The 24314-nt window shown below is 46.3% G+C and overlaps 1 protein-coding gene across 1 annotated transcript in view; it reads right to left on the bottom strand.

Moving 5' to 3' along the window:
- The window catches only part of KL (klotho), a gene marked incomplete at both ends in the record, with an annotated part of 36291 nt that extends 12427 nt beyond the window's left edge, over positions 1-23864 (bottom strand). The window contains one exon of the mRNA XM_080940437.1: positions 23040-23864. Coding sequence (XP_080796563.1) covers positions 23040-23864 — 825 coding nt within the window. The remainder of the gene's footprint in view (positions 1-23039) is intronic.
- Positions 23865-24314: the final 450 nt, after the last annotated feature.

Genomic DNA, 24314 nt, shown 5'->3' with positions numbered 1-24314 from the left:
GTATTTTCCAGAAGGATGGATCCCATTTTCCTCTCGCCACATGAGCCAGAGGACCATGTGCCAAATATCCACTTTATTTCCCCAAATATTCTTCTAGTTTGTCTCAGCTCAGTCACCCAAGAATGGTCTCCTCAACCATCCTCCAAGTTCAGCAAACCATTCAAGGAAGTAAATGTGTTTGTCTCTCATGTTTTAAAAACAGCGTGCCTGATTTCGCTGAGCACAGTAATATTTCAGGATCCGTAGCAGCTGTCTACAAGCTAAGAAAGAAAAAACAAAGCCAAAAACAAAAACAAAGCCAAAAACAAAAACAAAAGACTAAACCAGGTCTGCCCGGGCTGTACAGTGAGGCCTGTCTCCAAACCTTTACAGAGAGAGAGAGAGAGAAGGAAGGGGATGGGGGGGGAGGAGGGAGGAAAGCCACACTGAAGATAGAGTTCAGTAGTGAAATGTTCACTAGCTCATGGAAGGACCTAGGTTTAATCCGGGAAACAGATAAACAAACAAAAAGCATTAAAGAAAAATTAATAATAATAATAATAACAATAATAATAATAATAATAATAAAAGAACCACCCTTTAGTGCCATGATACAGATTGATCTAAAAGTCATCATTCAGAGCAAGGACACCAAGGACACTCACATAGCTGAGGGACTCCATTTATAAACCTCCACATTAGTATCTAATGACAGGAAGCAGAACAGTGGAGGGGGAGGGCTGGTGAGGAGTTACAGAAAGTTCTATATGGTAGTGGGTGGGTTCTTTGCCTCTCTAAAGTCTCTGACTTGTCACACAGATGGGCACTGTCCTCTGTTGTAATGACCAAACAGCAACCAAAAGCAACCCCTGGAAAGAAAGGGTTCGTTTGGCTCTCGGGTTCCAGTTCATTTTTGAGGAAGGTAAGAACTGAAACAGAGACCAAAGAACTTTCTGGCTACTCAGCTATCTTTCTGATAGAGCCCAGGCCTACCTGCCTAGAGATGATGTTACCCATCATGCACCGGGCCTTCATATATCAATGAAGCAATGCCACACAGACAAGGCCACGAATCAATCCTGGTGAAGGCAATCCCCCAACTGAGGTCCCCTCTTCCCAAGAGTATTAAGTTGGCAAACAAGATTAGGCATCACACATGGACTTGCCAAAACTCATAGGACTGAGCAGTAAAACATAAAGACTTATAGAGAGGCAAATGGTGGGTATACTACTAGTACTAATGTTACTCGGAGTTGTAGAGTACCTAAGACGAACATAACAAGAGACACTGGCTTTCTCTATGTCTTAGAATGTTATTGCTGTGAAGAGACACCACGACCAAGGCAACTTTTAAAAAAGGACAACATTCAATTGGGGCTGGCTGACAGTTTCAGAGGTTCAGTCCATTATCATCATGGCAGGAAGCATGGCAGCATAGACAGACATGGTTCTGGAGAAGGAGCTGTGTGTTCTATATCTTGATTCAAAGGCAGCAAGGAGAAGATTTTTTTTTTTTTTTTTCTGCACTGGATGGATCTTAAGCCTAGGACCTTAAAGCTCACCCCGACGGTGATTTCCTCCAACAAGGCCAGGAGAAAGAAGATGGTGGTTTGGACCATTGGTCCAGGTGGAATATGAGAATAAACAGGAGATGCTGGTAAGTGGCCAGGCACAAGTTATCACTGATGTGGATTGGCACGGCTTGACCATGTACTCGATGCTTCATGTGAAGTGTAAGAGAGGAAAGGAATCACAGACAACAAAAAAGCCCCCAAATTAAGGAGATCGAATTATCTTCAAGTCATAGACCACTGTCTCAAGGAGGACACCTGGTAGGAAGCTGGGTGCTCAAAGCTAAAACAAAACAGCCACAGGTAACTTTACCACTCATTTATGCACATCTCAGGGGCCATGCTCAAGAGGTCACTTGGTTGTGACAATCCCTTAGATCAAAAAAATAAATTAAAATGGACTAATTCTTAGAAGATTAATTTAATCCTGTGAGAGTTAAAATTAAAATCTTAATTAAATTAGCAGAGGCCGACAGTGAAAGAAATGCAGCCCATAAGTAGAAAATAATTCAGACACCTGTGTGTGTGTGTCACTCCATACCCAAGAGCCATGATGGAAGGTCTCAGAGGTAGACTTCTTAAAAAGACAAAGGATCGGAACACTTTAAGCCAAATAGGGCCTTGTTGGCTTTTTGTTTGTTTGTTTTCTTTCCTTTTTGGTACACTTCACCTCAACTTTAAGAACAATGCATGCTTGGGGACTTCCTCAAGGTCACTGCTGTGCTGAGCTGTCACACAAGCCAGCTGACTGGCTTAATGCTGTGTTTACAGACCAAATTATCCTCTGGTTTGTATCAGCACAATTCTGTAGATTATAAAGTGCAGTTCCTTAACAGAATGTCCAGTACATCTCTCACAAAACACTCATCTAATGATCTCCCCAGAATAACCCTTCTGTATTTTTCATCCACAAAACAGCCAGCCATCTCTACACAGCGTTCCTTAAGAGACAGAGTCTAACCCGATGCTCAGGTAGACAAACAGAAAAGAACTGTGGTACCCAGGGACTGGTGTGTGTGCGTGTGTGCGCATGTGTCTGTCTGTGTAACTGTGTGTCTGTGTGTGTTCGTGTGTATGTGTGTGTGTGTCTGTGTAACTGTGTGTCTGTGTGTGTCTGTGTATGTCTCTGTGTGTCTGTGTCTGTGTGTGTCTGTGTCTGTGTGTGTCTGTGTATATCTGTCTGTCTATCTACCTCTGGTACCATTCCTCAGGAGCTTTCTATCTTGTTTTTTGAGAGTGTCTGTCATTGGTCTGGAACCCACCAATTATGCTAAGGTGGCTGGGCCAGTGAGCTCCAGGGACCAGTCTGTATCTGTCTCTTTGATGCTGAGACTACAGAAACATCACAACGTGGCCTTTTGGGTTCTGTGGCCCAAACTCAAGCAAGCCCCTTACTGACTACAATGTCACCCTTCCCTCTGCTTAGGACTTGGTTTAGTATTTCTTTGTTGTTGTTGTTGTTGTTGCTATGATAAAAACACCAGGACTGAAAGCAACCCTGGGAGGAAAAAATTTATCTGGCTTCATATCCCTTTCATGGTCCATCACTGAGGGAAGCCAAGACAGAATTGTACTTATCAACAGATAATCATGTAGACTGTTAGTTAGCTCATAGGACCATACACTTATAGAAGACCATTTATACACAAGGCAGCTGCCTTGAGGTGCTTTATGTTGCTGTGATAAAGACCACAACCAAAAGCAACTTGTGGAGAAAGGGTTTCTTTCAGCTCGTACCTCAGGTCGCACACCTTTCATCGTTGAGGGAAGTCTGGGTGACAACTCAAGCAGAAACTGAAGCAGAGACCATGAGAGAACCCGCTTCCTCGCTTGTTCTGTCTACCGCCTGTCTACAACCCAGGATCACTTTCCCAGGGGGGACAATGCCGGACCATGGGCTGGACCCTCCTACATTAAACCTTAGCCAAGAGGATGCCCCACAGAATCTCCTACAGGCCAGTCTTATGGGGATATGTTATCAACTCAATCTCCCTCTTCTCAGATGATTCTAACAAGACGACAAAAACAAACAAAACCAACAAAGCAAACGACCAGGACAGCATTTCAAAGATTTGGACCAAGGGCAGGACTAATACCTATCTATCCCCTAGAGAGACTGGAGACATTTTTTAATTGTCTCCTATTTGTCTGATTGTTCTGACCGTTCTGTAATGAGTACGTGTTGTTCATCATATGAAAAATTTTCAGTTTTAAAACAGACCGGATTTCCAAGCTTATGGAATTTCCACTGCAAATTACCCACCACTGTTTCTCTGCGACGATGCTCATCTACCTTGACGGTGTTGCTGGTTTCAAGTTCTCACCAGCCCGAAGTCTTGAATCACTCAACTAATTAAATCCTTACCATTCACAATTATTGATTCACTAGTCTTCCCCTTCTTACACCTTACAATTGCCCCTAACTCTCACAAGTGTGAAGAACAACTTCATACATTTTTAGCCTTACAATATATGAAAAATATTATAGTTAGGAACGCTTAATTTGTTCCCAGAATTCCTACATTATTAACACAGGATATCTGGTGTGGCAGTTCTTAATGTGTGGGTCACGACCCCTTTGGAGAGTCACACCTTGGATGTCATGGAAATCAGATATTTACATTATAATTCATACCAGTAGCAAAGTTAGGAAGTAGCAATGAGGATAATTTTATGCCTGGGCATCACTACAACATGAAGAGCTGTATTGAAGGGTCTCAGCATTAGGGAGGGTAAAGGACCACTGCTCTAGTGATACTGGTTTATTGTCTACAAAGTGGTTTCATTGATTGAATTATTCTTTTGACTGGTTGTATTTTATCAAATAACTTGGACCTCTCCAAAAGAAACATAAGCTCTTAAGTCAGACACCTGGCCTCTCTTTTGAAGGTTATTCCACCTTCTAGGGAAGACACGTTAGGAGCAAAACCAAAATCTTCTCAATATCTTCTGTATTGATATCATGACTATATATATATATATATATATATATATATATATATATATATATATATTATAGAATGAAGGCAGAGATCTAAAAATGTACCCAGGATGCTCTGAAAATAATGCTACCCACAAAACTAGCCTAAGAGATGAATAGTTTACTGCTTTGGGAAGATAAGTTTATAATAGAGACCATGGGAGCTGAATATGAGTAGGAATATTTGTTCATTTATATATTTAAAATGTCAGTTTTGTTTGGCTTTTGGACACAGGTTCTCACTATGTCCTGGAACTCACAACTAGCTTTTGGACACAGGTTCTCACTATGTCCTGGAACTCACAAACTAGCCCAGGCTGGCCTGAAACTCACTGGGACCCACCTGCCTCTGCCTCCCAAGCACAGGGATCAAAGGTGAGCACCAGCAGACCTGGCATAAAAGGGTTTTAGTATGAAATGCTATGGATTTGACTGGAACACCAAGAGATGAGCTGAAGTTCTGAGGTGATGACTAAGTCTCGACGCTCAAATCCTCGGCAGCAAAATAGATGAATTTTGAACAGCTAGAAGCTGGAATGACTTTTTTTTTCTTCTCTTCAAAATATAGACACTACTACAGTCCTGACTCAGGTGACAGCTGTTGGAAGGACTTTGAGTGGCAGCTCAGATGGGAAGGACGTTGCTCCTACACCTACCCACAAGTACCACTGGGGAGGCTGGCTAGTATCCAGCAAGCATCTCACCTGGCTTCACCTGCCTGACGCAGGATGCTATTGTCTGAGACAAATGTGGCTCTGCTCATACATCTCATCCTCCGGTGGACTCATCCCCATATTTTCACAGTAATTACGAAGTATGTATGTGTGTGGGTGTGTCTGGGTGTGCACGGGTGAATGTGCTATGCATGGGTATTTGTTTGTAGAAGAAAGACTGTTTTTGTGCTACTGACCACAGGTAACATCCGGAAGCATCAGGCCCTTGAAGCTCTTGTTTGGTTCTAATTCCTTCACAAAAAGCCCATCTTCTCCTCCAGCTGATCCCAGTCCAGGTTTGTCTAATTTGCATATATTTACATATTTACTGGTAGGTCTCTGATTCAGTTAAAGGAATCTAAATGGCAACTCACCATGCTCAAAATGTTTTCACTTGCTTTAATATTCTTCAAAGGAAGCCAGGTATAGTGGAGCATGCCTTTGGTCCCAGCACTTGGGAGACAGAGAAAGGCAGGTTTCTGCAAATTCGAAGCCAGCGTGTTCTACGTAGGGAGTTCCAGAACAAGCAGAGCTACATAGTAAGACTCTACCTCAAAAATGCCAATAATAAAATAGAATTCTAAATTTCTTCAAAGGAGGGAAAAGTAATTTCATAGCTCACATTGTGCAGAACTTAACAACATTTGTTAAATCATTCTACTTAATACTAAGTCACATTGCTACAAAAATCCTTCTAGGGCCTAAAGAGATGACTCGGTGGTTAAGAGCACTGGTTGCTCTTACAGAAGACTTGGCTTCTGTTTCCAGCCCCCACACACACCTCCCGATTATCTGTAACTCCAGTTCCAGGGGATCTGACAGTCTCTCTGGTCTCCTCAGGCGCTGCATGCATGCGATGCACAGACAGACATTCAGGCAAGACCCACATACATATAATTAATTAATTAATAATTTTCAAATCACTGATATTAATTGTTAATAAAGTATCCCAGCTCATGACCAGAATTATTACTGGGCAAGATGATGAGCCTACTGACATTGGAGACACTGGAGACATGGCCGAGGGCTGTGCCTCAATGTTTCTAATACCAGTCAACCATGAACCACAGGAAACCATACCAGAAAACTATAAGGGTCCAGGGAGGAGGCACACGGCCGGGTGCAGGACTGAGACAGGACTGAAAGAACGGAGATAAAGGACATCTGAAGGTCATCACAGGATCTTTGACGTCAACATCTATCAGTGCCATCGGCCATGTCATTCTGCAACACCCTCATTGAACAGCTCCCCTTATTTTCAGCAGCGCTGAGACAAGCTTTTTTTGTTTTGTTTTGTTTTGGCTCCCATGACTTTCTAAATGCTCTACCTTCTAAATGCTCTCCTTTCTCACCAGCTTCTCCAGCTGGGAATCAGCTGACCAGTCCCTTCTCCCTGAGCCTTCCTGGTGATCAGACAGACCATGGGCTCATTTGCTTTTTAAATCACTCCTTTCCACTCCCAGGAGAGAACACTTCAATTCAAAGAGAGAAAAATTGACACATTTCTACATCAACAGACAGAGTAAGACTACAGAAAAACAGCGAGCCTCATGGATTTGTGGCTAGTGAAAAGCAACCTGTCAATCCTCTCTCCATTTACCTACTGTGGTGGAAAGTTACTTAGGAGACAGGTTGTGGAGTTGCTCCCAGGGCGGCCTTGGTGACTGACCACGGAAAGAAAAGAGATAAGAAAAATGTGAGCATGCAATTTATACAGTGGCAGCTGTCCTGCCTCTGGGACCTTTTGTGTTCTCTAAGCAAGAGGAACGGCAGGCGTCAACAAACTCTACGAATGTGGATTACAGAGAGCATTAGAATACATCAAGAGCTGGAAAGGTGAGGATGAACATAAGGACCCGGTGTGCCAAAGAAATGCGTGGTTTCTTGGTGTCACGTGCCAGTCTTTTTTTTTTTTTAATGCCTTTTTAGGGAAGACTCCACATGTACCCCTACCAGCAGCGTTTCTGTCTCTCTCATTTTCTGTAAGGTCATGTCTGCCACCAGGGAATTTTGGCAAATTACCTATAGAGAATCAGAGAATAAGATCGCATGGGCATGCCTGCTCTGAGGCCTCAGCCCCTGCCGCAGCCCCATATTCAATCCTTACAACCAGCCCTTGTGATTAGAAATAATCCCTGAAGATTGTTTGTATCATTAAAAGAAAAAGCTCTTGATGTCCTTGGGCTTTGCCCAGATTCATTTACAAACATTTATTCCATGAATTTAATAATAGCTCATAAGCTTCTTGGCTTCGCAGTGTTGAACAGTCATCACAAAGAATCGGCTTCTTCTAGGAGGGGTTGACAAGAAACCTTGGATTGTATTTTTTGGGAACCATTCTCTTCCCAGAGGGATTTGTTGTCCGTTTTTAAAGTGGCTCCAACTGAGTCTTCTATTCAGAAGTAGAGATAGCAAACCGGCGAAACTCTGAAGAGTGCTAAGCAGTGCCTGCAAGTCCCGTGTCATGTGATGTTCCGAAATCACCTCCCCCCCCCCCCGCCCCCGGAAGTAATCTCCTCCACTTCCTGTGAGGCTGAGCTGCTGGGAGAAACTGTTGTAAACAGGGAGGTCTGGACCTATGGACCTCACAGAAATAAGTCCCTCTCCTCAGAATCCAACCGTGGGAGAAGGAAAGGAAAGTCGTGGTGTCAGCTAGAGCTGGAGGGGGACCATGCTTTCTGGGGAGACATTTCAGGGTTTTGATAGCTTAATCAGCACATGCATATTTCTGAGGTTTTTAGGTTTTGTTTTGTTTCTATCAAATTGTAACACCCTTACAGAAAAGGCGGGGGGAGAGGGGAAGCAGGTGTCTTCCTGTCTCTGTTTGGGCCAAAATGTAAGTAAATCCACGTTCCATTATTAACTTGCTCCCTAATTTCTTTTGAAGGTGCATTGGCTTTCTGAAACTCAGTGCCCTCTATAGGATGTCTCTGGTTCTGTGCATAAAGCGTGAGGCAGAAAGACTACTTAAGGAGGAGGGAAGGAAGTGAGACCCACCCTCCACACATCAGGGCCCAGAGTGGCTAAAAGGCTCCTGGGGACAGGAGGCCAAACTGGTGCAGAACGTCATACGTGGCCCCTAGAGCAGGGCACTGCGGCATGGTAGCTGCTTCATTTTCCTTAGTTTTGTCTTCTTTGAATTGAATAGCCACATAGCTTTTCCCGTTGCTCGGTTTTCCTCGTGCCCGTGGCTCACTGATCTTGCCAAGCCCAGCGTCCGTCTAGCAGAGACTCCCATTGGCTCACATCACACGGAGACACACTTCCGGGATCTTCCCCCTTCTCTGCTCTGGCTTCTCGGTGCCTACAGCAACGCTGCCTCCCAGGCTTGTTCTTCATCCTCACATTCCCAGCCTAGACATGGTCTGTTCACACTGTGTCTTCTTCCTTTTGTCTTCATGATTTTACATGGAAGATACTCTTTAGACGCTTCCTGAGAAAGGGCTCATGGAAGATTTAAAAAAGACATCGGCTGTCTGGGAATGTTATTTTACCCTCATTAGTGATTGATAGCAAGTATTAAGTTCTAGGTTGGAAATAATTTTTGTTGGGATGGCGCTGCTCAGCAGTCTTTGAGGTGGCCATGAAGACATGACACTTGACCCTTCTGCTCTAAGGAGGACACTTGAGTGGTGACATCAGCTGCCACCTCTTTAAGGCACCACTCTAGCTGGAGACAGAAAATGGCAGAGATTTTAATATAGACATCGCAGTAAGACACAGACTCCCACCACGAGCATGGTTGGCTCAGGAGTTTCCACCGCAGTGGAGCTCTTTCTTAGACCGACAGCTGACGAATTTTTCACCTGAGCAAACGACCTACTGCAGGACATACATTGTAAAGGCAGTGACTCTCGACACTCTAATGCCTGAAAGGAAAGAGAGCTGAGCTCACTGCTTCCTTCTGTATTATACTGTGGTCTGCCAGCACGAAGAAACAAATGGCCCTTATTGGGCAGCTGAAATTCACTGACATCTTGTCTGGTGGTGAAAGAGTTGATACATCTTGGCAACACACATGGGAATCTCAGAAAGTTCCAGAGATGCAAACATCCAGGGATGTTCCGATGTGCAGCCAAGACAGGTCTGACATTACCAAAGTCAAAGTCCTGACTGGGACAACCTGGGATGCTAGTCCACTCAGTCTGTGTTTGCCCCAAGGGGCATGCCTCTGCAGACTCCTTGGAATGTTTGGCATCCACGGCCCTGGTCCACCATTTCCTAACAAGAGCCAGGGACTTTTTTTTTATCTAAAGAGGCCTCTCTCCTAAAAGAGCAACCATATGCTTCTAAGTGTCAGTTCCGGTCTAAAACATCTGGAGACAACTAGGAGGATCAAGAAAAACCATCATACAGCAAAGCAGCTTCGAGCATTGGCAAGCTTGGCCAGCACCAGCACCAAATGAATGTCACTGGGAGTCAACTTCGAGAGTCTTTGACCAAGGAACTGTAATATAAGACAGGAGAAAGAATGCACGGACTACAGGTCACTTGCCCCAGAAACAAACTTCACAACCCTGGCCCTCCCCAGGCCAGACCGATGTAGAAGGGCCACAGAAGTAGGTCTGGGCAGGATGAGACTCTGGAACGCAGAGACCCAAGGAACCACTGCGAAATCTCCAGAAATCACGTGTGCATCGGGCTTTGAGTGAGAGAGATGTCCTCCGCAGATTCATGGTTGAACATTTGGTCCCCAGTTGGGGGCACTTTTCAGGAGAGATTGTGAAACCCTGAGAAAGTGGAGCCATGCTGGGGGAAGTACATCCCTAGGGGTGACCTGAGAGTGAAATTCTTAAGTTCACTTCTGGTTCACTCTCTCGGCTTTATGTTTGTGTTTGAAGATGTGATCTCTCAGCTTCCTGCTCCGGCCACCTGCTGCCATGCCTCCCTCACTGTTGTGGCTTTCCCTTCGGTGCTGTAAGTTTCTTTCATAAGTTGTTTTTGGTAATGGTGTTTGATCAGAGCAATAGAAAGGAACTAATACTCCGGGGAATTAGAAAGCGGCTCTACAGGCAGAAAGTCATAGTCTTTTGCTGATCTCCCAAATCTAAGCCAATTTTCTGGTCTATAAATCACTGAGTAAAAAGGTGACCAAGCAGTAGATGGAAGTGGTTGCAGAGACCCACAGCCAAATATCAGGCAGAGCCCCGGGACTCTTGTGGAAGAGTTGGGGATAGAAGTGAGCAAGTTGGAGAGGTCAAGGACATCACAAGAGGACCCACAAAGTCAACTAATCTGGGATCAGAGGGGCCCACAGAGCCTGGGCCACCAGCCAGGGAGCATGAAGAAGGTGGACCTAGATCCCCTACACATTTGTAACAAATGTGCAGTTTGGTCTCATGTGGGTTCCCTAACAAGTAGACAAGAGACTGCTCAATCTCTGTCCCCAGCCATTGGATCCACTTCTCCACCTGGTTGGGCCTCGGTGGGAGAGGAAGTGCCGAGACCTGCTGGGACTAGGTGCCCCAGGGTAGGATGTTATACAAGGGTGATCCCCTTATCTGAGACAAAGAAGAGGGAATGATGGAGAGACATATTTGTAACGGTGGGACCAGAAAGGGAGGGGGCTGTGATCGGGATATAAAGTGAATAAAAATAAAATAAAAAACTTTTGTTTTTTTTATTGCGTTCCACAATGACCCCCTGTGGCATCACATCAGTACAGATCAGTGTGCATGTGAGGACATGCACCGGATCAGTGTGCATGTGAGGACATGCACCGGATCAGTGTGCATGTGAGGACATGCACATCAGTCTGGATGTTTCTCTTACCCAATGTAAAGTATGAAGACATCCAATTTAGAGGGTTAAAATAATTAAGAGTTGTTTTCTCTTGTTGCTGCGAGCTGAGCATGGCCAGCTGTTCTTCTGGTACATTCTTCTCTTATATAGCGGAACTCAGCCATATCACTGCACGGAGCCGGGGTCTCCAGTGGAGCTGGAATGAACTAGATATGCTTTGATTGCCCAGTATCTCAGAACCTGTCACAAATCATGACCACTGTCATGGCAATCATTTTTAATCTGATATGTTATTTGAAACCCAGTCATACCCTGTCACCTAGAGTCCAGATTAAAGTTCTCTACCTTATATGGGCAATATCCATCTATCCAAATTCTCAAGCTCCTCAAGACAATAAACCCATCAGCAAACCCTCTTTACACTAGGCAATCCATAACTCCCACAGGGAAGCCAGGGGGCTGAGCCCCATGGGGCTTGGGACTCCTATGTCTGGGCTCCCATCTCTCCCTCTCCTTTTCCTTTCAGCTCATTGGTTAATACCCCATCCCTTCCAGACTGGTATCATCTTCCTTCTCTTACCTCTCTGGGACCTGTGAGTACTACATGGATTCTGTTTCTGTGTTTTCTTTTCACCTCTTCATTGTGTTTTTTTTTTCCAGACATGAATACTTGAAACCATTGTCTCCCCGAGCCGTGCCACACACACTTTTCAGGACTATGCTAAAGAGTGATTAGATTTATAGCCACTCTAGAGAAAGGGACCCAGTCCCACATAAAAAGGTTGGTAAGTGGCTACAGTGAAGCTATGCTTACGGACACAACAGAGCAGTTGCACATTCGAATTCACAGTGGTTGGGACAACATGCTCAAGACCTGTGCAAGCCAGAAAAAGTCCCAGCATAGAAAACAGAGGTGGGGCACCGCCCCTAGCTGAAGAGCTATGCAGTTAATGGTTGTTAGAAGCAGAATAGTTGCTTTTCTCTAAGGACGTGGTCGATTGTCTTTAAGGGCATGGCCCCTAATAGGCTGACCATACTCAAGTAGATGCTCACACTAGAGTATTTGGACAACACACACTGGACCTGATGACCACCCCCTGTGTGTGGGGGGGGGGGACAATTTTTAGAAAGTGGACACAACGTTGGTTCGATATGGAAAGAGTGGCTGGGAGGGGTTGGAAGAACAGTGAACATGATAAAACGTATTGTTTGAGATTCTCCAAGAACTAACTAAAAATAAAATTAATAACTACAACAGTAAAAACTACAACACCTCATAAGTACAAAAGTTGGCTTTAAAGGGAGAAAAACTCAGGGACTAGCAGTTAAGAGTACTGACTTCTCTTCCAGAGGTCCAGAGTTCAAATCCCAGAAGCCACACGGTGACTCACAACCGTCTGTAATGAAAGCTGATGCTCTCTCTGGTGTGTCTGAAGACAGCTACAGTGTACTCATATAAAATTAAAAAAAAAAAAAAAAGCACTGGCTGCTCTTGCAGAGGAGCCTGGTTGGTGCCCAGCATTCACATGTCAGCTTACAACAACCTGTAACTTCAGTTAAACTCCAGGGGGAAATGTCCTATGGGTACCAAGTCACAAGCCTTTGCTTCTATCACACTCACACTGCCCCATGAACCAAAGCAAGTCACACCTCTGAGCCCATGGTCCCCATGAGAACAAACTCCTGAGCTCTTGGACACCGGAAGGCATGCTTCATTGTGGGCTGCAGGCATAGCCCCGGGGCACACTGCCTTCTCTCCACCCACCCCTCCCGCTGTGGAGAAACAAACCTTTCCGTGGAAATTCAATTAGAAAGTGTCCTAGGTTGCTTCTCTGTTTCTGTGATGAACCACCACAGAAAGCAACTGTGGGGGTTGGAGGGGGAGAAAGGGTTTATTTGGCTTACGTGAAAAGAAGTCAAGTCAGGAATCTCAGAGCAGGAATGAAGCAGAGACCAAAGACGAATATAGTTTACTGGCTTATACCCCAGCCTACCCCACCCCACCCCACCCACCCCTTGTTGAGATTTGGTCTGTTGCTATGTACTATAATGCTAAGTGCAGGCCCTCAAGACCTGGCTGCCCCAGAGACTAAAGAGTCTCCTTAGACCCAAGGTAGGCTATGTGATTTTTGTCCCCAAGTTATTTCTGATTGGTGATTAAAGATGCCAACAGCCAATAGCAGGGCAGAATAGACACGGGCAGTGGGGTTGGGGGGGTAGGTTTAGGGTTCTCAGGCTTGGGGTTGGGAAAGGAGGAGAAGGAGGAAAAAGGGCAGGGGGAAAAGCTGCCATGGTTTAGGTGAGTCATGAAATCATGGCTAATTAGAGTTAAGAGCAGCACAGATGAAACATGGCAAATTATATAATGGGATTGACTGGGAAACAGACATAATAGCATGGAGGATAAATATCTGCCCAGCTCTTGTGCTGATTGAGGCTTATTATAAATATAAAGGTTGTGTGTATCTTTTATCCAGGAACTAAATGGTCAAAGGCTGGTTTGCAATTAAATATTTCTACAACAATCCCTAGCTCACTCACTCAGACACTTCCTTTCTTCTTCAGCCTAGGTCCAGCTGCATAGGGATGGCACCGCCCACTATAAACTGGGCCCCCATACATCAATTAGCAATCAAAAAAAAAAAAAAATGCTCCACAGACAAGCCCACAGGCCAGTCTGATGGAGACAATTCTTCAGTTGAGAATCTCTCTTCCCAAGTAAATAGATCTGTCTCAAGTGGAGCCAAATCACCCAGCACAGAAGGGGAATACAGGCTTTGAAGGGACAGATGGAAAGGTAGAGTTCCTGGAAAAAGAAAGAACACCCAGGTCAGGGCACTGAAGGGTCCAGAGTTATTCACACACATCTCTACAGCAGAGATGCAGAAATTTATTTATATCGGAGCCAGCTCTTCTCATAGTAGACCAGATACGCTGTCCTAATCATATATCAATGTTTCAACAGACAGTTAAGAATATTCCACCAAATCCATGTAACATCGTTCCTTATGTGGATCCAGAAATGTTTATACATTTCTGTTATTTCTAAGTTCCGTCCTTGGGAAGCGCCCTCTTTGGTGGCATTTAATAAGATTGTAATCAACTCCCACAGGGGACAGCAGACGCTATTTGGCTTAATAGCAGTGCATAGGGAGTTGGGAGCCTGGCGATGTTAACTGACTATAGACTAACCCAAGCCTGATGTGGGGAGACATCACAACTACAGAGGCAGTCTTGTACAACAAGAACACAAGGCCGCCTGCTTTGTGCACTTGGACCACAGCTTTGCTCTGCACAGCAAATGTGTTGAGAAGCCCTGAAGACCCCCAGCCTCATTCCTCCAGTTTCTTGTCCTTTCTCACCCTTGGCTTCCAAGTACTGAGTCTTGAATGTACAGTCACCTTTGGCTTACCTCGGACTTGACAGGGGCTGCGTCACAAACCCCAGCTGTGTGCTGCCTACTTGGTGTGTCTGGCAAGCCCAGTCCAATGCAGGACTTACCAGCTGTTTCCACACAAGGAAAAGCATATGGGAACCCAGCTGTGCCCTCCTCAAGACTGTGACTTTCTCAGTACTACTGAATAGTTCCCACCCAATAGATACTACCTGGCCCTGAATGTCCAAAGCAGCCTCCATGGAATGCCTGGTAACCCTTGATCTTCCCGTTTACTTCCTCTAAGCACTCCGTACCCTCCCACCCTTCAGAACTGGCTTGTCTCTCCTTGTTTCATCGACTGTAGTCATGAATTTCCTCTGAGCCTTTGAGTGTCCCAGTGTGACTACCTGATGGTTGTTATATCTCCTCTATTGATCGGTAAGCGAGGGAGGTCAGGAGTCTTACCTTGTCACTCTCTTTGTGGCAATCTACATAAAGCAAACTCTGTCACTGTAAACTTGCCCCCCCTGCACCCAGCTCCTCCCTGAGTGAAGGACAAAGTAGAAGAAAGAAGAGCTGATGTCTTCTTTGCCAGGTAATACAGGTTTAGACATGTAGCTCTATTCAGCAAGGGGTGCAAAATCCCCCATTTAACTGTACCCCCAAGATCCCATGTTAGATACAATGGAAGACCAGGGAACCTCCCAAGCATATCAAAGAGTAAGAAAGCCATGCTGTGATTGGTATTTGACTTGAGGAAGAGCATGCACTGAGAACAGACTAAAAGACCCCTCCATGCTACCCCTGCCTCCTGGTGGATAAGAAACACACACCATTGCGGGAGAACCTGGGGCAACGAATCGGGAAAAGTTAAAGGGAGAGGGTCTGTGGTCAGGATCCAGAGAGAAGTGGAACAAAGTGTCTTAGTAGAGTGTCCACACAAACTCTTCAATGGCCTAGCCCACCGAGGCAGTAGAGACAGCACCCTACAGAAGGAGCTATAGCACCCTACAGAAGGAGCTACAGCACACTACAGAAGGAACTACAACCACCCTAAAGAAGGAGCTACAACAATCCTACAGAAGGAGTTAAAATTCTACAGAAGGAGCTACAACCACCATACAGGAGCTAAAACCATCCTACAAGGGCTACAACCACCCTACAGAAGGAGTTACAGCCACCTTACAGAAGGAGCTACAACCATCCTACAGAAAGAGCTACAACTCTACTAAAGGAGCTTCAACCATCCTACAGGAGCTACAACAATTCTATAGGAGCTACATCAATCCTACAGAAGGAGCTCTAAATCCACAGTGGCGCAGGAGTCTGAGTTTTCTCCTGGAGCTCCTGCTGACCCTTCACCCTGTCTTCTATCACCTCTACTAAGAGCACTATGGGATGAAGGTGGAGCCAAACAGCACCTGACATCTTTTTTTCCTACTTTCATGTCTCTTCTCCTCCATCGTATGTTCAAGGGTCAGATGATCAAGAGACCCATTCAACATTTACATTTGTGGCCTTGGAATTCAGTCCTACACCTTCCTGCCGCACTGTGAACTCCTGAGAGTTCCCAAGTGTCAGGGTCCCAGCATACTTTTTAGCCCTCAGGGGAAACACAAAGCACACACTGGCCTTTTCAAGTGTTTAAAAAGCTGTCGCCTCTGTCTATTTTCTGCTGCTACCACAATATCATGGTCTAGGTAATTTTCAAGGAAAAGTTAATCTCACAGTTCAAAAGATTAAAGATCAAGGGTCTGCACATAGCCTTCCCATTGCATCATGGGAAAGAGGGTAACACATGACAAGAGACAGCACTCAGGAAAGACAGCTAGCAGAAGTCTAGCAACAGAAGCAATCTTCTGACACATCGTCCATTCCACCAGTAACAGCGTTAATGATTCACAAGCTAACAGCACACCTCCCCCAAGGCTTCACCTACAACAGCAATCAATTCTCAACCTCAGTCTCAGAAGGAGACAAGCATTCACCCCACAGCAGCTGTCCCATGCAAGCATGATTTGCTTTATTCTTTGAGATCCGGGAAGGTAAAGAGACAACCAGGTGTCAGTTCAAAACAAAAGATGAAACCCAGGGGCAACTTGGGAGTAGCAAAGATGCAGAAGTTAGAGGATGAGGGTTTATTTTAGGAGGAGATTTGATGTGGACCCTTCCTGTGATGGTTTGTATATGCTTGGTGCAGGGAGTGGCACTATTTGGAAGTGTGGCCTTGTCGGTATTTCACTGTGGGTGTGGGATTTAATACCCTAATCCTAGCTGCCTGGAAGTCATCTTCCACTAGCAGCCTCCAGATATAGATGTAGAACTCTCAGCATCTCCTGCACCATGCCTGCCTGGACGCTGCCATGTTCCTGCCTTGATGATAATGGACTGAATCTCTGAACCTCTGAACTTGTAAGCCAACCCCAATTAAATGTTGTCTTTCTAAGAGTTGCTTTGGTCATGGTGTCTGTTCACAGCAGTAAAACCCTAACTATGACACTTCCCTACCATTCAATTTATCCACTAATTAGGCACTTGTTGGCATTGAAATATATTTTATAGATTCACTACATTTAAGGTCTATGTAGTGCATTCAGTTCAAAGTGAATCAGGCTACAGTCAAGCTACCTCGTGGATGACTGTCTTACACCGTTCTATTCAGACTCTCTCCACCCATTTCACTGAACAGGAATGCTTCTGCTGCCCTTACACTGCATTATGACAGTCACGCACTTCAGTGCGTCTTCTGAAGATGGAACTGGGACCAACAAGACACTTGTGAAAAATGGATCGTTTCAAAAATCTAAAGAAGTCTTTGGTAAAATTCTATTAAAATAATCTCCAACAAGACTTTTTTTTTTTTTTTTTTTTACCTGTTTTGAGTTTTAAGTTAAGAAGACAATGAAAATGGCTCAACGGTTAAGAGAACTTGCTGTTCTCACAGAGGCTCCAGGTTCAATGTTCAGCACCTACATGGTAGTCCACACATACCCGTGACTCTAGTTCCAGGCCACGAGACATGCATGTGATTACATACATACATAAATACATGCAGGCAAAACACTCATACACATACAATAAAATAAATCTAGAAAAAAATAGAAATATTACATACAGATTGTTTCTTCAGTGAGTCACAAGGGTGAGAAGGATCCATTCTGTCTGTCTGTCTGTCTGTCTGCTCTGACCCACAAATTGTGGCCACAGTGTTAAGTCTTTGAAAGGTGAGTAAGAATATATCCCAAGACATAGCAATAACTAATTTCATGCCAATAGCACCCAGCACATCAGAGGAGCACATAAAAAGCACGCTGTATGTGGCCACTTCAATGTGTGTTATGTGTGTGACTCCCGGGACATTTCTGCAGACGATGCTGATCTCAGGACATGCAATGACACTGGGCACTGTGGCTTCCACTCTCTGCCTCACCCCGCCCAGCGGGCCCTCGCTCTTCACCTAAATGCTTCCAAAACAGCATTCAGGGAAATAAAGCACCTTCCCCACAAACTGATTATGACAAACTGTGGTACGAAACAATGGGGATTTTAAAAACCATGAATCGACTCATGTCTTGAGTGTCCTGAAGCCATGGCTGGCTGTAATTCATCTAACACATCGGAGTGTGTTCTCACTGTGCTCAGGAAGGGGACACTGATGTCACCTAAGTACTTAGCAGTTTATGTTTCTTCTTTTCCTTTACCTCTAAGCAACCGACATTTTAAAGATTTGCTTTTACTACTTCTGAGTTGTGCCTATACGGATGTGGGAGGCTTACGGCGGGGGCCTAAGGAGGCCGTAGACATCAGGTCCCTCTGGAGCTGGAGCTGTGAGTGATCATGAGTCATTCAGTGTAGGAGCAGAGGAATCAAACTCAGATTGATCCTCTGCAAGAGCAATGCGTGTTCTCAACCATTAAGCCGTCTTCCCAGCCCTGCAATTGACATTTCAGGACAATTGCTATGATTTAAAAATTATTTCGCTAATTCTTTTTCTTGGACTTGACTTTACCCCCAGAGAACATTGTGTTCAATGCACGAAGCATCCAGTCGAGTGCCTTGAGAGACAGTTCAACTGTTCCTCGCTGAATACACACCAAAATTCAGCCACGTTCTAGAAAATATATCCTTTAACCCAATGGATGCTTCCAACGGCATTTTAGTAGGAAGGAAACTCCTGGCATGTGGCATAAATACACATAGCATATTATTTGAATACATGCACATTAGTTGCTTGGGAGACAAACATGCAAGCAGGAGACAAAGTTACCTCCGACATTAACACATACTTCACCACTCACTTCATTCTGAAAACATCTTCATGATTTGGTAGAGTAACTTTTGACAGCCTCTAACTGGAACTGGTTATGATAGAGCTGATAGCAACCACCCTTAACAGTTTGCCTTGAGTGCCAGACTGTATACAGCACTCAGTATAGTTTCTGATTAGGCCTTGGTATCCTCCATCCCACCAGAAGAGGGCTGGGTAGACAGTCACATGGACTCAAGGAACAGCTTCCCCAAGAGTAAAGTTATAAAGGCAAAGCCAAAAACCTCTGAGTAGCTAAAAGACAACCCCAGCACCTACCAAGAGCAATTTAGCTTTTTTTAAATGTATGTGTGTGAGCCTACTGCATTTGTGTGCATCACAGGCAAGCAGGAGCCCACAGAGAACATGAGAGGGCTTCAGATCTAGAACTAGAGTTACAGGCCACTGTGAGCTGCTCTGTGGGTGCTGGGGACTGAACCCTGGTACTTGCAAGAACAGCAAGCACTCAGAGACTGAGAGAGAGAGAGAGAGAGAGAGAGAGAGAGAGAGAGAGAGAGAGAGAGAGAGAGAGAGAGATTGAGAGAGAGAGAGGTGAATTAAGCATGAAAACTGTGATAAGAGGCATTGGAGTAGAGGCATGAATGGAAGGAATGATGTCCAAGTTGGAGGCCACAGGAATATCGAAACTGGTGCTTAAGGAATAGGTGGGATTCTAGCGAGCAGGAATCTGTGTTGTTCACATGGGATGGTGCTCCTTTAGAATACTCCCATTGGGCAACACAGGAGCAAGGTATTAAACCAGGGCATTACTGAGACAAAAGACAAGGGTAGCCTGGGCACCACCATATCGTATTATAGATATAGTGGTACAGTGCTCACCTAGCAAGCTCAAGGCCCTGGGTCCAATGCTCGGTGAGACACAAGGAGAAAATAAAGTTGGGAGGGAGAGAAGGAGGGAGGGAGAGAAAGGGAGAAGAGTTAGAACTGGGGTTTGACCACCTGGAAGAGCAAAGTGCCATAACACAAATGAGAGACTGGGAGTTTGGTCTTGAGCATGTTACTTGCAACCTCCCTCGCTAGCTAAGTGGACAGGCTATCAGAGTTAATGTGCTCATAAAAGTCCCAGCGGGAGACTCAATGTGGCTGCCCATAATTGATGGCTGGTTTTATGTCTACTTGACACAAGCTAACATCTAAGAGGAGGAAGCCCCTGTAGGCTGATGTCTATATGCAGGTGAGGGCCGGCACTAGTTAAGTCAAAGCAATACATGATTAGACGGTAGAAGAGTGGGGTGGGGACAAAGTTTTGGTAAGGTGGGAGAGAAGGAGAAGTAAGGAGAATCAAGATGGAGCCGAGGGAGAAGGTTCTAGATCCAGGTGGTCTTAATTGGCGATAGGTAGATACAATTATTTCTAAGGGTTTCCATGGGTCAATTTGTTTTATCTAGGTGGGCGGTTTACACCTTTGTCAAATGGTTGTAAGCTTATTGTGTGGATGTACTATGGGTTGAGAATTTAACATATAAATCTGATTGATAAATTATTCATTATTGAGTCATAATTTTTACCTGGCTGTGGGGAATATGAGCTAAGTTCCTGGCTGGCAGGGAGACAGGTAGGAGAGGGCAGCTCATGGTCTGCCTGGATCTGAGAGTACTTGGGGACGGTGTGGAGCCACTGAGATAAAGACACCCCTCAGTGCCAGTACTAGCACAGAATAAAAGGTTACCATTTTCATTTACCACATCAAGCCTCCATTGAGAAAATCTTAAGATTGGGGTGGTAAGCAAGCCTGTGGAGCATTTTCTTAATTGGTTGATATAGGAGGGCCCATCCCTGTTGGGCAATGCTCTCCCTGGGCAGATGATCCTGGGTGTTATCAGGAAGTAGACTGAGCAAGCCATAAGGAGCAAGGCCCATGAGCAGCACCTCTCCATAGCCTCTGCATCAGTTCCTATCCCCAGGTTCCTGCCCCAACTTCCGTGGATGATGGATTACAAGATGTAATGTGAAATAAAGCCTCCCCTCCCACAAGTTGCTATTCATTATAATGTTCCATCACAGTGACAGAAACCCTGAGACAGTGGCAGTCTGACAGCTGAGCTGAGGAGAGTCAAGAAACCACTTACAAATGAGATGTGGTAGACCAGTCAAGATGTGAGCTTTGATACCAAGACCTGCAAGAAACCCCCTCTGAATGAAGAGAGTTGAGCCAAATGTTTCTTTGACTTGGTTCTGAACCTCTCAGGAATCTATGTGCAGAGGACAATCTCAGAGGCACCCTCAGGTTGGAAACTGAGACATCTGACCGACAGCCAGTGGAAAAAGAAAATCCAGACAAGAACCTAAAGGAGCAAAACAGTTAGCTCCATGATCTGCAAGGAAAGTGTACCTTCCTTAGTCCCAACCCCACCCACTTCATACCACGGACAAGGTTCAAGTTAGCATCAGGAAGCTGAAAAGCATTTATAGAGACGTCCACTGTGAGCAGAGCCTCCAAACTTGCAGGAAGTTTGCCCATGCTCAGACTCCCCCAAGTCATCACAGAAGACGACTGTGGATTTCCCATTGGGTGGAGAGTCCATCCTCTGCCCCAGTCTCCAAAGCCCACCTGTAGATTAGTCTAAGCGCAGGGGTAAGGTGTTGGTTCACAGCATCCTTTCCCAGAATTCTACTCCAAGGGCTCAGTGGCCCCCACCTCTTCCCAAAAACACCAATACTAAAACCAAAGGTTCCCATGACCAAAATCTTAACTTTACAAGGTAAAGTAAAAACTCCTCACCCTCATCAAACAAATACCAAGAAACAGCACCCCGGGCAAAACAAAAGGATCTTACACAGTGGCGTTCATTTCTGATGTCTCGCTTCTAAATAAGAGAGTGGCTAAATTCTAAACTCCAAGGAATTAAAAAGGCAACATTAATATTTTACAGTAACCTAGCTTTTTCAAGTGTAACATCAGCAAAAATAAGCCTCTTGCCTGCCCATGGCTACAAAGTCCACTGCATTCCTCCAAAGGACAGTTAGCGTTTGGCAACATTTTTGTGTAATTCCTCAGAAATACAACTCCTGGGTTAAAGGTGTGACTGACAGGAAGTGGCAGAGAGTTCATGCGACCCTTCATGTTATAAGTAATCACTGATCACCAGATTTACAACCCCCCCCCCTTTCACATACATAGAGTTTATTACATGTACTCCAGACACTAGAATTTGCATCACTATACCCTGGCCCCTAATCTATTTCTGGCAGGAACTGATAATTTGTCTTTTCTTCAAAAGGTAGTTCTGTTCGACAACCTGATTCTCTTCCCAGCCCCCCCATAGTCTTTCTACACCAGTCCTTCCTCTGGGCTGATTTGGTCCCCAATTTGTTGGTTTTTTTCTAAAGGATGGGCAGATTGACCATACTCAGGAATCGCTATTCTAAAAGTGTGTCTAAAAATACACACCTACATGAAGCCAAGCCCAGGATTTGTGGAGCTGGCATACAATGAGTGCCATTTAGCCAATAGCACACTACCAGCTGCTCAGAGCATGAAGTCAACTCAACAGGCCAGCACTGCTCTGCTTCGATCGTCTATGGTTAGTTAAAGGTGTTTAGAACAGGCCTGGCTCGGTAGCGTAGCATGTTAAAGTGATTCGAAAGCACTTAGAAGTCGTTAGAAGCCTTCGTCTTCAAGATGTTCAGAACCACTGGCTGTCTTTGGTCTCTTCATCGGCGAGGAGTTCCTTCAACTAGGGATAGCACTGTGGAAACACAGATGTTGGAGGAGCCATAAACTGCATCCCCCTGCAGACGGTCCTACGCTTCTCTGTCCATCTTGAACTGTGTAAGGGGGTCTTCAGACCTATTGCAGTTACTGGTGATAGAGGCAAGGTTTCTATCCTGCCCTGCCTCAGAAGGGACCTCTAAGCGCAGCTTAAGCCCAAACAGTTCAAGGATTAGGTGACTGTGTCACTAGCAAGACAGGTTTTACTGAATTAACACGGAACTCTTTCAGGGGCTGCAGCTTGTGAACAAAGGTACACCTTTCTTTCATCCTCTTTAGTCTGACCCTGCAACTAATTCTAACAAATCTCCCGGACCCTTACCTCTAGGAACTTTGACTTTGCAACACCTCGAGGGAAACGCTTGCTACTTTCTTCAGTGGAGAAAGAATCCCATGTCCTTTTCTAGGGGCCCTAAATCGCGTGTGCGCAGCATTTCCCTCCAGTTTCTAACTCCACTTCTAAGAAGAGAGCCCCAGAGCTGCTGGGGTGGGGGGGGGGAGGGGGGTGTCTCTGCCTGCAAAGTGTAAGACCTGTGTGACCTTGTAATGGGTTCAAGTGAGGATTTCTGGAAGTGGCTCTGGCACTTCCAAGGCCCTCTGTCCCCCAAGGTGGCCCCCTGCCTGGCCCCTCAAACTCACCAAAAGCAGGTTGTGGGCAACCAGGTACCCGAGCCTGGAGCTGCCCCGCACGCCCGGGGCCAGGCGCCCGGTTGCATACCCGTGCCAGGCCACCACGTAGGGGTTGTCAATGGTGATCCAGTACTTGACCTGACCACCGAAGTGGCGGAAGCAGAGCTCAGCATAATCCCTGAAATGGTCGGCCAGGGCGCGATTGGCCCAACCACCATAAGCGTCCTGCAGGCGCTGTGGCAAGTCCCAATGGTACAGGGTGACCACCGGCTGCACGCCCAGCTCCTTCAGCCGCTCCAGCAGCCGCCGGTAGTAGCGCAGCCCCTCGCGGTTGGGGGTGCCCGCGGTGCCATTGGGGAGCACCCGCGACCACGATATGGAGAAGCGGTAGTGGGTGACCCCCAGTTCGCGCAGCCCCTCTGTGTCGCGGTAGACGTTGTTGTAACTGTCGCTGGCCACATCTCCAGTGGAGGGCAGGGGAGGCGACTGGGTACCCGACGGCGCCACGACGATCGGGGAGTCGTCCGGGGTGGCCCGAGGGTGATGGGTAAAAGTGTCCCAGATGGACGCTCCTTTGCCGTGCTGTCGCCAGCCGCCCTCGGTCTGGTAGGCGGCGCTGCCTACGGCCCAGAAGAAACCGTCGGGGAAGGTGTCATGGAGGAAGCCGGCGGCTTCTGGGGCAGGAGGGCGCGCGAAGCGAGCCCAGATCTGCGCGCCCTGACCTGGTTCAGCACTCAGGCAGCGGGCGCGCAGGGCGAGCAACAGCAGATGCAGCGACAGCAAACGGAGCAGCACCAGCCGCGGCAGGCGGCGAGGAGGGGCAGGGACTGACATGCTGCGGGAGCCGGGAGGGCACCGCGCTGCGCCCCTATATGCTCGCGTCCCGCCGTCCTCCCCCCCGCGGTGCCCACCCCCGCTCCCGCCGCCCCACGAGCAATGATTATCCAGAGAAGGCACCGCCCCCCACTTCGGCCTGGCACGGGGGCGGGACAGGGGCTCAGACAGCGGCTCGGAGAGCCAGGGTGCCCAGAGAGAGCACCGCTGGCGTCCTGGGTACGTCGGAGAGCAAGCACCTGCTGCAGCCAGCTCAGGGAGCAGCGGATCCCGCATCCCACAACCCCATGCCCTCCATCCTGAAATGTTCTCGCGTCGCCCACTCCCCGCGTCCACTCCCTTTGCCTTCCTGGAACTGGTGTTCATGGAGGACAGAATCGGCTGCCCAACTTTGCGCGACGTTTGGCACCTCGGGGAGAAACCACCTGCTTTCCCCCTTTCTCCCATTCT

Source organism: Micromys minutus, assembly GCF_963924665.1.
Source record: "Micromys minutus genome assembly, chromosome: 29".
In the NCBI taxonomy this organism is placed as follows: Eukaryota; Metazoa; Chordata; class Mammalia; order Rodentia; family Muridae; genus Micromys; species Micromys minutus.
Note: the sequence above shows the minus strand (reverse complement) of the source record. Positions and strands in the feature narration are given on the sequence as shown.